This window comes from Gekko japonicus, unplaced genomic scaffold, assembly GCF_001447785.1.
Source record: "Gekko japonicus isolate JY-2015 unplaced genomic scaffold, Gekko_japonicus_V1.1 scaffold126, whole genome shotgun sequence".
Taxonomy (NCBI): domain Eukaryota; kingdom Metazoa; phylum Chordata; class Lepidosauria; order Squamata; family Gekkonidae; genus Gekko; species Gekko japonicus.
Window position 1 is genome coordinate 762,863 of NW_015162477.1, and position 17,240 is coordinate 780,102.

The 17,240-nt window shown below is 50.6% G+C and overlaps 1 protein-coding gene across 1 annotated transcript; it reads left to right on the forward strand.

The window, feature by feature from the left end:
• Nucleotides 1-11,799: 11,799 nt before the first annotated feature.
• Nucleotides 11,800-17,062, forward strand: EVX1 (even-skipped homeobox 1). Its single transcript, XM_015405794.1, has 3 exons — nt 11,800-12,259; nt 14,679-14,932; nt 16,526-17,062. The coding sequence occupies exons 1-3, from the start codon at nt 11,800-11,802 to the stop codon at nt 17,060-17,062; spliced, it is 1,251 nt and encodes a 416-aa protein (XP_015261280.1).
• The last annotated feature ends 178 nt before the right edge of the window (nt 17,063-17,240 follow it).

The following is a 17,240-nucleotide window of genomic DNA, read 5'->3' on the forward strand; positions in this document are numbered from 1 at the left end:
TCCAGTGAACTGTCCTCTCCAGAATTACAGATGATCTCCTCAGTTCCACATCCAAAGATCTCTCCACTACCCTTATTTTCTTCTGTTCCTCTACTGTCTCTGATACATCACTATCCTGTTTGATTCCCTTCACATTCTAAGTGGCCATGATTCTGTCCTCAGCAGGGTTTCCTCCAACCTGTCTAATCACCTAATTTCCATAAGGGGGAGCTCTTTCTTTACTATGCCCTGCTCTCCTGGGTCCCCCCAGGGATCCATTCCATCCTTGGGCTTTCACTTATCTTTCTATACATTGATCCTGACTTTCAGATCCCATGGCATCCAGTACTGTATGTACCATATACCGTATGTACCATGCCCAGCTCTACTACTTGAATTTTCTCCTGCCACCCATTGACTCCCAACTCTTCAATGGCCTATTTGCTATTTCTACTTGGATGTCTCATAGTTGTCTTGAACTCAGTACATTTTTCATCTTTTCTTGCTGCTATTTCCCCTCCTTTACAGAAATGAAGCCTAACCAAGTACAACCAGAATCAACACTTACCCCCTTCTGCTAATCCAACTTCCTTTGTCAAATTTTATGTGGTAAACCCAGGACAGGAATTTTCATCTTTCATTCTGTAAAGCTCCATTTACTATTGCTGCTGCAATACCCTTGTTACCAGTATTGCAACTAGTATTGCAACTAGTACTGCAACTGTGAGTGAAACTGTTACTACTGCTGCTGCTGGTGCTGCTACTACTGCTGCTTCTGTTGCTGCTGCTGCTACCACTGTTGTTGATGCAACTACTGCTGGAACTGCTGCTACTGCTGCTTGCCCGCCTACAGTGCTGCTCCTGCTGCTGTTCCTGTTGCTGCAATTACTGCTGCTGCTGCTACCACTACTACTAATTCTGCTTGTGCTACTACTACCACTGATGCTGCTACTATTACTGCCACTGGTACTACTGCCGCCGCCACTACTTTATAAAGCTTTTGTAGGTACTTTTTTGCCATAGGTGCATCAAGTTGGACTAGTATTGGGAAGACTTGGGCTCGAACCCTCACTTATGCCATGGAAGCTCACTTGGGCCAGGAGCACTCACTCAGCCTTACCTAACTCACAGGGTTGTTGTGAGGATAAAATGCTGGAGAGGAGAACAATGTAAGCCACTTTGGGGAGAAAAATGAATTGATTAAATAAATAATAAAACTATTCTTATTGTTAGTAAAGGTTACCATAGTTGTGACTCCCTCTGAATTTCCTGCCATTCAAGATGTTAATGCAGGGTTCTCCAACCCTACCGAGCCTGTGGGAATTTTGAGAAAAGGTAGTAGGTGCCATCACAAAATGGCTTGTGTTTCCTGCCGCCAGCTCTCTCAGTCTGTAAGCTATGGTTCGAAGCCTTGACATATGTACTGTCAGTGTTCTAGCCCATCCTCTTCTGGTCATGTGACTCTGATGTCATGTGACTTTCTGACTGATTCTAGTACAAGGGTGTCAAACTTATTTGTTATGAGGACTGAATCTGACATAAATGAGACCTTGTTGGGCCGGGCCATGTGTGTCATAAAATATAATGCCAGGTAGCGGAGATATAAACTATATAAAGGACACAGACAAAATGTGTTTTTTTAACTAAAAATAAAATCATGCTTAAAACATTAGCACTCTTGCAATATTTTGTTTATTTAACAGTGTCTGATAACTGACACCTCTTGCTCTGAATTATTGCATCAAAATGTCTGTGCTGTTGCAATCTTGAGTATGCTGTTCAGGTGTGTATCTGTAAGCTACAAACGTACAATGATACAGCAGCAACAGAACTGGAAGAAGAAGCAGAAGACAGCCAGTTCCACTGCGGGCCTGATAGAAGTCCTCTGGGGGCCTGATCTGGCCCCCGGGCCACATGTTTGACACCCCTGCTCTAGTCTGTTCAATCCCTCAAAGGCCTGATTGATGCAGACACTAGAACTGAGTGATACTGCTGCTCCTAGAGGCTTCAGGCCAAAGGTGAACTGTTTCATGGTTGGATGCTTCCAATTAAAGGGAAAAAAATCTCTCTGTCCATAAACATCTAGCACACTAGGGAGAAATTGTCTTGTTAAGTTTTCTTCATGCAGGGAGGTTTAGAGACTAGATGGACTTCTGATCTTTGGTAGTAGTGCACTTTGTTTATTGTATAACTATGCTGTTTCATGTTATGTTTCAGTTGCATTGTCTAGTTGTGACCAGGGTTCGTTTCGTAGAAAAAGAGCTAGGGGAACTCATTAGCATAACACATTAGCATATGCCACACCCCCTGACATCATCGGAAGTGTGTCATAAGGCCACACCCACCACTCAGTTAGTCTTAGTCTTAAAGGTTAGTCTTAAAGGTTCTATTTGTTAGTCTTAAAGGTGCTATTTGGACTATTTATGCACCAGCAGACTAACACAGCTACCTCGGGGAAGCTCCTGGATGGGGCTGGGAGTCCTTGCGGAGGCCACGTGGAGTAGCCTCGGCCAGGCAGAGGGGGAGGACACCAACTTACCCTCCTGCTTCTTCCTCCTTCTGCAACAGAATGAGGCTGGAAGAAGGGGGCGGCTGGAAAATGGGTGGGGCTTCATCGTGTGCCCCGCCCCCTGCACCTCACCCGGGGGAACTGCGTTCCCCCGCGATCCCCCCCAAAATGACCTCTGGTTGTGACCGTGTTTATTTACAGAGGCAGTGTCACATAGGTATGATCATCACCTCCATGACTACCCAGCATGCATGAGTAGCAGGGCAACAGGAATCAGACACTACACTTGGACCTTTATATCACTCCCAACTCAAACAAAACATTTTTTTTCAATGGAGACAATTTCCACATTCATCTGTTTTGAGTCTGTCCACTGATGAAGTACCCTATTATGTACCTACAGAAGTCTTAAATCAGTGAGGCCTACCTCCATGTAAAAATGTGAGATGACAGACTAATTACAGCATCCTGAAAACATTTACAGTGCATTCCTAAGCAAAGTCACACCCTTCTAAAACTTCACTGGGTTTAGAAGAGTATAACTCTGTTTAGGATTGCACTGTAACACATTCACTATGTGAAAAATAATATTATTGCTTTAAGTATCTCCTAAACAGGTTTACTGGCAAGTCACTACCACTGTCCTGACTTGGATAGCTTCAAGCTAGCCTGATCGTATCAAATCTTGGAAGCTAAGCAGGGTCGACCCTGGCTAGTACTTGGAAGGGAGACCACCAAGAAATATCAGGGTCATGATGTGGAGGCAAGCAGTGGCAAACCGCTTCTGAACATCTCTTGCCTTGAAAACCCCACAGGGTCGCCATGAGTCAGCCTGTGACTTGATGGTAAAACCCCCCTACCACTGGCTTCAGAATGGCTTCTCAAGTAATGTTGATAGTGTCAGAGAAATAGCTATTGCAGAAGGAATAAACAAGAGTCTAATGGCTCCTTAGAAACAAACATTTAATTCCAGCATAAGCTTTTGTGGACTAAAGGGCACTTCTTCAGCTACAGTCAGTAGCTCCTCTCTAGGAAGGTGGAGGAGTTATGGGCCTCCTTTGTTAATAAATCTCCTCCATAAAATGTCTGGCTAGTGAGGATCTTTTCATTGCATGAGAAAAAGTGGGCTTCAGTCCCCCAGAGTTTATGTTCCGATAAAAAGTTGTTCATCTTTAAGGTGTTCCTAGATAGTATGTGCAGGGTATGGAATAAGCACATTAAGGATACATGTCCAGTTGAAATTCCCACTTTCATTGACTAAGGTACACTCCAGGGCGCATTTGGTTGGAAAGCAAATCCTCCACTGAAGCCAATGGGTCCTGCTTTCCAAATACATGTTTTTAGAATATTATCCCTGAGCAAGTAGAATGAAGAGGCAGCGAGAGGAGAACAGCACATGAAAGAGAGACCGAGCAAGTCTCTGTCTGGACACATGAACCAGACCTCTTCATATAAAGGCTTTTTTGTTCCTTTGAGGACCCATCACACATTACCCTGTGGAGCCACCTACAACCTGCTTCTGCCTGTTTTTAAAGCCATCTGCAGTCTGGCAGAATTGGGCCAAGCCTAGCCTCCACCTAAATCAAAGGCAAAGCTCTCACTATGAGGGATGTTTATCTCTTGAGTCAAATCATGCTGGTTTTAGAGATTTGACCTCAGATGGCCTGCAAAAGCTCAGGAACTATGCCCTGGACTGCAGCCCCCACCTTAAACTATCTTATTCCTATCTAGGGGAACTTTCAACAGCAGGAAAGAGAAGTGCTGTTAACAGCAAGAAGGCAATGTCTTTTGAAGTGTAGCCATAGCTATTTAATCCTCCTTCCTTCCTTCCTTCCTTCCTTCCTTCCTTCCTTCCTTCCTTCCTTCCTTCCTTCCTTCCTTCCTCCCTCCCTCCCTGCCTGACTGCCCGTCTGCCTGCCCTGCCTGCCTGCCTGCCTGCCTTCCTTCCTTCCTTCCTATTGCTCCATTAGAAAGACATTCTGCTCAAAAGACAATTCAGTCCCTTAATCAACTGAAACCAACCCAGATGAGTTCCATAAGAGTTTGAAGCAACCTACTTTCACTCAGCATGTACTTCAGCCTTACTGATTTACATACTTCAGTCTAAGCCCTTGCAATGTGTGTCAGTGTGTCAGATGTGGCTCATATAAGAAGTTAATCAGATCTACAGTGGTACATCAATAATCTGTGTCAACAAGAGTCAAACCAAATATGAATAATTCCTTTTGGCCTCTAAGGGACTGAAGACGGTTAAATCCAAAGTCCTGCTAGGATCAGTCTGGTTCCAATGGAGTTTTGGACCAATCAACCATTCTGTATAAAAAATAATTGTGATGATGTATAGCATATATATGGGTGTGTATTGCTTTCTCCACCCCCCTCTCTCAATGCTAGTCTGATAATTGCATGGTATTTTCATTTCTAGAAAGGCACCCATCTCCTTTAAAATATGATCCACTGCAGACCTGATGTGCAATTAAAATGCGTATGAACAGAATTCAGAAACAGCATGTAAATTTATGGAGCTTGTTTTTATGCTTCCACCAACCATAGAATAAACTAGATGTCTTTTAAACACTCCAGCCTGGTAAATTACTCTCCTCCCCCCGTCGTATTTTATTGAGTGGTAAGATCTTCTTGCATTATTTAGTGCTATGGTTTCTTAGGTCAACATTCTAAGATAATAAATATGACCCTGAATGAAGATATTTTGAAATATAGTCACTGCTTTTGCTTTGTTTAAAATAGCTTCACGTGCACTGAATCTCCTAGTTTAGTGTTTTTTAATGACAGAAGAAAAAACTGTTCCCATCTACATGACCAAGGAACTGAAACACACTTGAAGTGGAATAAAGAGCACATCTCACCAGTGATTTATAACTATTGCCCAGACCACCTATTTTTACAATTGTCTTTATTATTCCTTTCCCCCATAATCAAGATTTGCCTCATTTTAAAAAAATCTCTGAATTGTATAATAAATAGTTATTCATAACCAAACGTCTTAAATATGCCAACATGGTGTCGCTTCAGCAAGGGATACTGCAGGTGGTAAATGGGCCATTTTATACTGGAACTCAAAAATGAAGGACAAGAGGGGTGACAATTGTTTACTCCCCCCCCCAATCTAAGCATCCATTTGATACAGGGATGTGATTTTTTAAAAAAAACTTCTGATATACAGTGATGCAGAAAATAACCTCTTTTACACTAACATTTAAAAAGAGATAGAAGGCAATCCATCCAAAATTAAATACTTCTTTGTCTGTTAAATCAATTTACACAGTGCTGTTCTAAGATGAGGTGCCCTTCTAAACCCATTGGCTCCAAAGAATTCAGAAGGTTGTAGCTCTGCTTAGGATGATGCGGTTCATCATGTCCCTAACTACCTTAGGAATTTAAAAATCCAAAGGTTGTGCTCACCTTGTTTATTCTGCACAAGTCTCCTCCTCTACACACAGAGCTAAACAGAAGTGTCTAAATTTAAACCAGTCCCACCCAGCTGGTTCCATGAGATTAAACTGATTTAAATTCAACCACTTGAGCTGTCTGACATTGGTTTGTGCATCTGTTTATCATTTACAGTAGTTTTCCCAGAGGGACAGGTACACCCAATCTTCTCCAATGTGGTTGCTCCTTAAAAGATGTATAATAGGGGTCATTGTATTTCAGATATGTAAAACAGAAAAGCAGAACTCTGCTGTATCCGAATTTACTGCGTGAGAATGAAGTAATCCAATTGCATCAAATTTATGTCAGATTATCTTTGCAAGTATACTCAATGTCACCGGAATCAGTACCCTAAATAATTATAAAATCTACAAAATCAGTCCATACTCTCTCTCCCCCCTTTCCTCCCTCCCTACGCTCCCTCAACATCTCTTAAATTAAATGTTGTATGAATTTGTCAGAATTTGCATGTCAGATTCCTAGCACAAGTAGTGTCTTCGTGTTGTTTTCAAAACCCGCTATTTCCAGGGCAGTCAAGTTAGACTGAAAGAACCTGATGTGATATAGCTACCATGCAGGGTATTCCTGCTCTACCCAAATACCAAAAACCAGGCATTCATGAATATGGATTGCCTCGTGTACTACTAGCTCTTATTAATTTGTGTCCCTCCCCCAATTTACTTTCTAGAGAGTTGAAGAATGCTCCGATGATTTCCTTCATTGCAGCGTTCCAACTCTAACAGTGTCGTAAAAATACTCTTAATAAAACAGCGATAATTACGTCATTATAGTTAACAGCATCCATTAACAAATTAGCCTTTTTTGCTTTCCTAATCAGTTGGGTTTGAAAAGGGTAGTCTTAATCGCCTTAAAATCAAGTGTTTTCAGATGTACTGTTTGGGGTTTGCTACGTATTCTTTGTTGTTTTTGAAAACAGTGAGAAGGTGAAGAAAAAACCAAAACAAATTATTGATTCAGATGAATAAAAAAAAGATCCTGCGCCATGAACCCTTTGGTAAATGCCTTAGCCTGGTGAATGAGCCTTAGTGCATTAGACAAAGGCATACGCAAATGAATCGTGTTCAAACGTGAAATAATATTTTACTAAAAGGAAGTGTTGATTTAAAGGTTCAACATTACTCAAACTTGTATTCTTGTGTAGACTCTTGGGGACCAGAAAAGACATATTTATTTATTTTTCTATGTCTGAAACATTTTAGTACCGCCTTCCCAAAGTTCAAGGAGTTTCACAAAAATATTTTAAAACCCAATAAATGTAAAGATATATAATAATACAAACGGGTGTGTGTTATTAACATTACAGTTGCCTTTCTAGGCAATCTTCTCGATCAAAGTAAGTGACATGTAGGATGACATTTTAATATTGGGCTGACCTTCCCTCGGGAGCGACCCTAGTACTTTTCTCGGAAAGCTTCGCTCCTGGCTTTTCACGACAGAACGACTATGACACGTGGAATGAAAAACTTTAGCCCTGAGTGCCTCATGTGAACCTCGACAGAGGTGCATTTTCAAAAGCGGAGAAAGACAGACACCAAGCTGGAACAGATCCGAAGCTCATTCAGCTAATGAAGTTGGTTGAATCTCTACCCGGAGTCTGACCCTAAGGAACCTCACTTGGTTGCTGTGGTGAAGATAAAACGTGAGAACTCTTAATGTAGCCGTCCCACCCCCTCGGAGGAAAGGCGGGAGTGCAAACGCAACAAAACAAGCACATCTCCGATATGCAGATAAAAATTAGCCCCATTAGCTGTGCAATCCTAACATTCTCTTCTATATCAATGGGTTTGAAAGGGTATGACTGTCTTTAGGACTGAATCGTAGTTTTCCCATCTCCCAAGGTGTTAGGGTCGGCACCCGATCTGGGCTGTCGAAAGCAAAGGGAGAAACCCGGTGATTATGGAAAGGTGGTAGAGAGACCCTAGACCGTGTGGGTTTTTTGTTTTAAAGAACAGCCTCTAGGGACCCCCACCCTGCCTTTCTTTCAAACATTAGATAAAGTCGGAGAGGGGCGTTGGGGTTTCAGCGTTTCGGAAAGGTCAAGGCGAGCCCTGCCGCGGTTTGATCTTCCCCGGTATTTTATAGGCCCTGACCGGACACTTTCATTTCGACGCCCACTTGAAACCAGCCTTCGGGACAAGGGGTTGGGGGAGCGCAGGAGGCTTATCGCGCCGCTTCATCTCACCGTCTAATGTAAACCCAGCGGGGTCAGGGAGCAGATCTGGTTAAAATCATGCTCCGGGAGGCTCAGGGAAGGAGGGATGGGTCTGCCCGAGGACCACTTTGGGAGCCTGAGCTATCCTCTCATCCCCTTAGAAGTAATTCGCGCGGGGCTTTGGGAGACCCCTCACCGCTTGCTGGGGGACTCGTCTGCGAGCAACAGCAGGAGACCATCCTCCCCAGTTCCAGATGCGCCCGCGGCCAGATCTCTCTTCTCGGGGCACGCAAAAGGCTGTGGAGGAGACCACACGCGGAGGGACGGCCGAGGTTCGTTTAAGTATTTTCTTGTTTCATCACTGTTTTACTACACCCAGACCATGTCTGCCTATCCAGACGGAGCTCCCGTCGCATTTAGCGGCGCTTCCCCGTGGTTCCTTGCTCACCCTTCGCGGTCATTTTTGTAACCCTCCGTCAGTACTTGGGCCACAAATATGCGGCCCCACCAATCTCTGGATCCACTGAGAGGCTGGGACCGGCCCACCGGCCCTCGCCTTCGACTGACCCGCTCTCACCTTCGCAGCACAGCCGGAATGACAGCCGCTGACGTCGCGCATTCCGAGCGGGCAGGGAAAGGTCGGCGCTCCCCTGTGTGTGTCCCAGCGCCGCGCCTCCCACCGAGCGGCCGAGGAGGGGCGGGGAGCGCGCTTGAGCAGGAGCTCCGGGCAGGGGGGGGAGCGCCAAGAACGCCTCCCGGGAGGAGAAGAGACCCCCCCGCCCCGCCCCGCCCGCCCGCCCGCCAACCAAGCTGGGGCCAAGCAGCCCCAGACAAATGAGCCCTGCCGCGTTCCCAAGGCCCAGGGGGGTTCATTAGGCTCGGCATTAACTCGGTTTACCAGCAGCCGTTTAAGGGCACTCCTAAGCCCCGAGCTGCTTAAGGGGAAGAAGGCTCCTCACGCCGGAGCCTCCTTTCAATCGCAGCTGCCTTGGTCTGCCTTGGAGGCAGCTGAGGAGACCAGGAGGGCCGCTTTCCGTCCCAGCCCCCTCCGCTGACTGCTTTAAACAGCCCCCACTTCCTCCTCCGGTTCTCCCGCCCATGACTGGAGGCAGAGGCCCCTCTCCCGGCAAGAGACTCCTCCCCCTCCCCCCTCCAGATGGTCCTCTTCTCCCAACAGTTAGTCAGGCGTAAAGAGGGGAGGGTATGGGTGGGAAGGATGGAGCGGGTTTCTAGATATCCTGGGTGTCTGTAGGAGAAAGAAAAGGAGAAGGTAAGACTCTTACTTGCTTTATGCTCCACTCTGATCCCTGGGAGGAAACAATGCTATCGCTCTTACAAATCAGCAAGCAAGCAATAAATGAATGAATGGAAAGGAAAGGAAAGGAAAGGAAAGGAAAGGAAAAAAGACACACACCCTCGGTCCTCTGCCCCTTTTATCTTATTCAATCCCAAATGACATCCACTAGGAAATAAATCCTATTACGCTTCACGGGAATTCATATACTTTATACACGTTGGGGCTAAAGGTGATTCCGATTGTGGTGCTGGCCTTCAAAGAGACGTCGGGTTAATGCTGCAGTCACAGTTGGATCCACATTCCGAGTAGCCACTGAAAGAATGGAACATATATTTTATATAATTTTTTTACTAATTCCAATCCACAGCCCTTGTCAAGCGTAGTCCTGGCATTTAAGTCGGTTTTGAACACTGCCATCCTAAAAGCCTTGGTTTGGACAGGGCCTGCGACCTGTTTAGGATAGAAGCGCGTATCCCCTGGGCTGCAGCTAGAATGGCACCAAGATCCTAAACAGGAATGGAGTTTCCGTTAGGATTGCAGCAAGGTGGCATCGCTGACGTCAGAGCCAAACTGGGAAGTAAATTGCATTAGTTTAACTAATTCACTTAGGTCTTTATACCCCACTCTTCTCTCTAATGGGGACCCAAAGTGACTTACAGCATCCCTCTCCCCTCCTCCATTTTTACCATAACAGCAGCAACAGCCCGGCGAGGTGGGTTAAGCTGAGCCTGATTGACCCAAAGTCACCCTGGAAGAAAGAAGGGGCATTCGAATCTGGGCTTTCCAGCTAGGTCCTCGTGCCCCACCGGCTCTCTCAAGCGCAAAGAGGTCCTGCGTTGCGGGAAAGACTCGGAACAATCACATTATAACCCCTTCGCAGGAGGTAGAGGCTATACTCACCATGGCCTCTCTCCATCCACTTCCACAGCATACTGGTTTTCTGTTCCTCGGAAGTAACTCATGGTCCTGGCGCTGCTCATGGATCTGAGATTTCTTTGCTGGCCTGCTTACCATCGTCACTCTGTATCTTCCCCTCGTTCTCCCTGCAGGTATTACAAAAAACGGAGGGATACTTGCCCTTATGAGGGCTGCTGTTCTGCTTCCTTTTGTACCTTGCGCAAACCCTCAAAAATCCCCGTAAATTCTTTACCAGACTGGAAAACATTATGGGTTTGAGGTCGGTAAAAGCAACATGACCGACATTCCTTGAAAATAAGTGTAATCGAGTTACCAGTGATGGCCAGAGCATTTTTAAAAAGAGTATATGTGCTACTGTTAAGTCGATTTCCTTCCAGCTCAAGAATATATTTTGAAGAATAGGCAAATGAACAGACGCCCGAGATAGACAAGCACCTATCAAACATTGCCTGATTTATTCTGAAATTTGAAGAATGCGGAATATGCAGCCGGCTTGCTTCTTTCTGACTAGCAGAATCCTTAAAAAGCCTCTTCGGTTAAAAGTCCTGCCTGTGGAAAGAAAACAAAATATAAAATATCTTTTGAAGCAAAACGATCAGTTGGAATGATAAGACAGGAAGGTAGTGAGGAGGGAATTTACAGTCATGAATCAATCCATCTGTCTCTCTGTCTCCTTTGCTAACAATTCTAGAGGTTTTTTTTTAACCAAATGGCTTGGGGGGGAAATCTAGCGTTTAAGGGGAAGAAAGCATTAATCAGGAGAAATTTTTAGGAACGCATTTTTAAATAGAGTTTACAAACACGATTGGAAGGGCAACAGATTGCAAAAGAAGAAACAGCAATTCGGATACGGAGCCATCAAGAGTGTGTATCTTTTTCACACCTGGGAAGCGCAGCTCCGAATCTTCTCATCCGGTTCAGATCAAAGTTGTAGCTGTTAAAAAAACACCAACATCAAAAGGTGACTTAGCTGTCCCCCGGCAAAGCTTCCTTTCCCATCTGAGGAACTCTCTGGTCTGCCGTCGAATCCCCTCCGCATCTCCCTTTTCACACGTCCCTCCAGCATCCTTCCCAGGCGCTCGTCACACCTGGGGCATCTCCCCCGGCCCCCCCTCCCCGCTCCGCTCCGGCTCTTCCTTTCATCTTCCTGGCCGGCAGACGTTTCTATTTATCCCCCGGCAATCGAGTGAGTGGCGTCACCAGCGGTCCCGTAATGACGATTGCACCATTAAGGGATGACAGCTTTAGAAAGAAGAGGGCAACGGTGAGATCCCTCCCAGAGCCGGCGCTGCACACTGGAGCGCGCGCATCACAAGGTCACCCCCCGGCTCACCGCGGGCTGCTCTTCGCTGCATTGGTCTGCTGGGAGGGGAGGGGGGGAAGGCGCAAGAGAGGGGTGGATGGGGGCTGGGGTGGGGTGGGGTGGGAGAGAGGGAGAGAGAGGATCTGGACTGTCTCGAGGAGACAAGCAGGATGGAAACCAGGAAGGAGATGGTGATGTTTCTGGAAGGAAGTCCCCTCGGCCCTCTGGTCGCCAAGAGGGCGCCCGCCTTGGCCGAGAGCGTGGCGAGTCCAGGGCAGGAGCCCCCGGACAAGATGGCCCATCGGAGCTGCCTGAGCCCCCGGTCCGGCGCCTTGTCCTCCCGGGAGAGGAGAGGAGGAGGAGGAAGGCTGGAGGCGGCGGCGGCGGCAGAGGAGGAGGAGGATGAAGAGGAAGAGGTGGAAGTGCTGCCGGGGACAGGGACGGTCCCGGAGAGCCGCTCCGCCGCCGCCGCGCTCCTCTCGGCCGGCCCGCAGCCCCCCCTCCCCCGCCTGGCCGCCACAGGCCAGCAAAGCAGCTCGGACACCGAGTCGGATTTCTACGAGGAGATCGAGGTGAGCTGCACCCCGGACTGCGCCGCCGGCAACGCCGAGTTCCTCCAGCACAGCAAAGGTACCCGACCCCTCCCTCTGCCTGCGGCTCCCCCCGGGGCTTCTTGGGAAGGCAGGCGCCGGCCGACTCGCCTTTCGGGGAGGGGGAGGGACTCCATCTGTCGCGGAGGCGGTTAGAGAAGACCCCGTGTGTTGGGGGGGGGGAGACCCGAAATGGGGGCGGATTACCCGAGATGGGGTCTGTGAAATTCAGGGTTAGGACGGAAGACACCGGGGCGCCCAGGTCTGTGATGCAGCTTAACTGCTTTGTGGATCGCCGCCCGTGCCCGCCTTTATCTGACTCCCTCGCATCCGTGGCTCGGGTCCCCCCCCCTCTAATTGCCTGCAGAGAGACAGATACCGCGACCCACACACATCTCCCGCTTTGAAGTGTAACGACGTGTTAATGGGGGACCTGAAATCGCATCCTCGCAGCAACAGGGACTTCTGACCTTTGCAGATCTCTCCCCCTGCAGTCCAGACTTTTATGTAACTATAATCCCCCCCCCCCAAGCTTTTCCTGTTCCAATGCAGAACGCTGGGCCTCGCCGGGTTATAGCGCCCGCTTCCCCTGCCCCGAGAAAGGGGGGGAGGGCGCAAGGAAGCTCCCCCCCCGGCTTGGTCGAGATTAAAAGGATGCGAGTGTCTGCCCCGGGCCGGGCTGCCCCGGGCCGCCTGGATGAGCACCGGAGCGGCCACCCTCCCTCCCCCCAGCAAGACTGTAAAAATCTCCGCAGACAGCTTCGGCTCCCCAAAGGGCTGCTGCTGTCGTGTTTGCACGTTGGTTCGAGGTCCAAATTGCCTTGTCACTTCCCTGCCCCAGTGGCGCCAGCCCGGGAAATGGTCGCGGGGGCGCTAATTGCCCTCGGCCCATTCAGGCACAATGAGAGCTGGCGGCATTTGAAAGGCAAAGGCCGAAACCGGATTGGGGGGGGGTGCTTTCTCATCCCCTCCCACCGCCGCTCCCCTCCGCCCCCAGAGCCCTAAACACTTCTGGGGGGGGGGAGGGGGCTGGGCGCAGCAAAAGCCTCCTGGCCTGCCCCAGCCTGGGAAGTTTCTTTCATCTCCATTGTCAGGAAGGACATTCTTTCCCGTCCCCCAAGGAAGGCGCGGCGCATCTCTTCCCGGCCGCTGGCATTTCTCCCCCCCTCCCCCCTCCCCAGTCCATCTCAATGGCCGGCGATTATCATGCGCAACCTGGCCGAGGCGAGGGATCGGAGGCAGCCCCGCCGCAGGGGGCCTGGGAAATGCCGGGCCGCTCCCATCCGCCGCCGCCGCCGCCCTCCCGCCAGGCCAGAGGTGACTGCGGAGGTCCTCCTTTCCCTGAAGAGCCGCTCTCGAACGCCTCCGGAGCGCCGGGAAGCAGAGCGGCGCCTCATCTCTGGCTCCCAAACGCCTTCCGTAGTAGACGGCGGCCCATCCTCAGCACAGGCACAGGCACAGGCACAGGCACACCTCAGCCTTCTGTTGACTGAGAAGGGTGTCGCTCTGTTGAGGACTGCACTGTAAATTCACCGGCTTGGTGGGGGTCGCAGTTCTATGGGGCACCCTGGTTTCTCGGGTCGAGTGCTTCCTGGGGTGGGGTGGGGGATGGAAAGAGAGAGGCTTCCTTGGTTCTTAGTACCACCAGTCCCTCCTTTCCACCCCGTATTCAGAGTCCAGTGGCACCTTTAAGCACCACTGGACTCTAAATTTGTTCTACCGCTTCAGACCGACGCGGCTGACCACCTGGGGCTTTCTATCACATATTTTACACGGGTGGGCGTCCCGCTGAATGAAGGGAACGCTTTCCCAGAAGGATGTTCAGGATTGGGGCTTAAAAAAAAATCCCCGCGGAAAGTGGTTGGGTTGCGGCCTGGCTCGCTGATACCAAAGGCGATTTGACTTCAGTCGCGCCAGGTGACAGCAGATCAAAGCATCTAGCACCCTGATCCGAAACACTTTTAGAATGTGGACAGATTCTTTGGAAGGAAACGGTGAGCGGGATAGGCCTCACTTCGACCTTCACGGTCCGCAGGCAGGACTGGCTGGCTTCTGTCTCAACGAGAGAGTCCGAGTCTATTCAGAACCAAACTCCCAGATGCGATTAATGTTCTCTGGAAAGCAAGTCCCCCTGAATTCAGTTGGACGTCCTGTACGGAATGCAACTTTACTTGGGAGTACATACCATTGAAATCCATGGAAACGGCTTCCAAATAAAGGTGTATAGGATTGACTTGCTTAAACCCCAGCCGGGAAGTTTAACCGGACTGAGAATCGGACTGTTTACTCCGGATTAAGAGATCTGGACCTGACACCTGGTCATCACTAGCCAAATGGGGGGTGGGGGCTGTAGGCCAACGGCTATCACTAGGGGGTGGCGGGATGATCCGAAACAAACTGGGGCAGAGTCCACCCGTCCTTCTCTCTCAGGAGGCCTTCCCTTCTGCTTCCCCACGCAGGGCAGTGCTCGGAAGCCTCGGCAGGCAGCCCCAGCAGCGGGGGCGACCCCCCGAAGAGCGGAGGTGGTGGCGGCGGCGGCTCTCAAGGGTCGCTAGCCTGCAGTGCGAGCGATCAGATGCGCCGCTACCGCACGGCTTTCACCCGCGAGCAAATCGCCCGCCTGGAGAAGGAGTTCTACCGGGAGAACTACGTCTCCCGGCCCAGGAGATGCGAGCTGGCGGCCGCCTTAAATCTGCCGGAAACCACCATCAAGGTAGGTAGGCTGGCGAGCGAGCAAGCAAGCGCGGGGGTGGGGACGGGAGGGTGTCCCTCCTGGGTCCCATTCGCACGAGGTATCAACCCGCGAGGGCTGCTGGGCTTCCTGCTGCAGCCCGGGGAAGGGGGTCTCCAGGGACCGACGCCTCTCCGCAGCTGGCAGCCTGACCAATGCCCAGAGTCGGGTCCTTCAGTTGCCTTTCAGCCCTCCGCTTAGGGACGGGTCACCCAGGGGGGCCTCTTTCCGCCCTTCACTGGGAGCGTTTCGAGGAAGGGGGGGGGGAGTTGATCCTTGTCTTTGGCACGGCGGGGGAGTGACTGTGGATCAGTCAGCGCAAGTCCCGGGGTTGATTTTATGGAAATCCTGGCTTTAGGATCTCTGAGACCCTCTTGCGTGAGAGGAAATGCCACTGGCACTCGCTACAGAGAAAATGGGTATCAGCCCTGCTGGCCTTCCTGCGGTCCCAATGGCTTGCGGGTCTAGCTGTCTGTGCGGAGACCTCAAGGACGAGACCGAAGGAAGCTTCCCTGGCAGGCTGCTGGGAGAGGAGGAGTGGGGGGGGGGGGTTCTTCCGGTTAAACACCTTTCCGACCATTCTCAGTGGTTTCATATGAGACCACCGGCATGAGATAAATTCCAGGGGCCAAGAGGCTCAGAATCTAAGGCGGTGTCACCTGCCATGCCAAGACTGGATCTCCCATTCAGTGCCGTGGGGTGTAGCCTGCGCCCTCCTCATTCGGTACACAACCGACTGTCTGCAATATCCCCGAGAACACTTCGCAAATATCTGAAAGGGGGGGGGGAGGATGAGAGGCAGAAGAAGTAACTCTCTGTCTTCAACCACAGAGCATTGAGCCAGGCTTAAAAGGACAGGAACCCTGGGACTCCCTGTAGGTCTCCAGCCACTGAATTGGAAGGAACGGTTCCTGGGGAAGTTTGTGGGGCAAAAGGCGAACACGGGAAGCCTCCTGTCAAAATCTATCTCCATTGAAAAAAGGTTTATGCAAATAGGCAGGTCCCAGTCCTTTCAGTGCGCTCCCCCCCCTCTCTTACACACACACGCACGGACTCACTCACACACAAACAGTTTTTGTGTGTGTGTGTGTAGTTTCAGTCGTAGGGCCGTTTTTCCCCTCTCCTGCGGCTCAAAGCCGGAGTAATTATGTAAATCTGGCAACTAGATTATGAAAACCAAGGAGTGGGATTTAAAGTGAGGTTAAAAACCCACTACATTAAGAGAAAACAGAGACCTGACCTGTTCTTGTTGTTCTGTTGCCTGCGGCCACAATCCTAGGCCTAGTAAGGTTGCAGGTCGGCTGCATGCTTACCCGGGAGTAAGCTCTATTGCAAAGCTCTATTGCTTCCGAGTCAATCAACCCAAGATGGGTAGGAAGTGCAGTGGCTGATCCTGTGCGCATCCCTGGGAAACAACGGGTCGCCCGCTCCAGACTTACTCGGGAGTAAGCATGGAGGTTTATGGCAGCTTTACTTTGTGGCAGCGAGCGGGCAACCAGGGGGGCCGCCTTCTTTCCTGGAGGGTCTCAAGAGCTCGCTGTGGTTTCTTCTCCCCCTCCCGTCTGTCCCCGCCAGGTGTGGTTCCAGAATCGGCGGATGAAGGACAAGAGGCAGCGCTTGGCCATGACCTGGCCCCACCCGGCCGACCCGGCCTTCTACACCTACATGATGAGCCACGCCGCGGCCACGGGCAGCCTCCCCTACCCCTTCCCCTCCCACCTGCCCCTGCCTTACTACTCCCACATGGGCCTGGGGGCCACCTCGGCTTCCGCCGCCGCCGCCCCCTTCAGCTCCCCGCTGAGACCGCTGGACACCTTCCGGGTCCTCTCCCACCCCTACCCCCGGCCGGAGCTGCTCTGCGCCTTCAGGCACCCCTCCCTCTACGCCGGCCCGGCCCACGGACTGAGCGGCGCCGCGGGGGGCGGCCCGTGCTCCTGCCTGGCGTGCCACGGGGGCCAGGCCAACGGGCTGCCCCAGCGGCCTTCGGGATCGGACTTTACCTGCTCGGCCACCACCCGGACGGACTCTTTCCTCACCTTCACGCCCTCGGTGCTGAGCAAAGCCTCCTCGGTCGCCCTGGACCAGCGGGAAGAGGTCCCGTTGACCAGATAGGAGCTTCATCTCAGGTTGTCCCCCCTCCTCATCTCCTCGTCGACAGACCGGCCGCCGCTCCCAGGACTTCCCGCCGGGGTTTATTTAATTGCCCAGAGAGGACAGACACCCGCCGGAGTCTGGACCCAACCGGGCCAGGAACCCAAAAGCGATTCCGTCTCGGAAGGATGCCGACAGG

Bases quoted from the DNA above. Each gene is read 5' to 3' on its own strand.
- EVX1 (XM_015405794.1), top strand. From the start codon at position 11,800: ATGGAAACCAGGAAGGAGATGGTGATGTTTCTGGAAGGAAGTCCCCTC. The intron at 12,260-14,678 runs GTACCCGACCCC...TTCCCCACGCAG, and splicing joins GTTCCTCCAGCACAGCAAAG to GGCAGTGCTCGGAAGCCTCG. The intron at 14,933-16,525 runs GTAGGTAGGCTG...TGTCCCCGCCAG, and splicing joins TGCCGGAAACCACCATCAAG to GTGTGGTTCCAGAATCGGCG.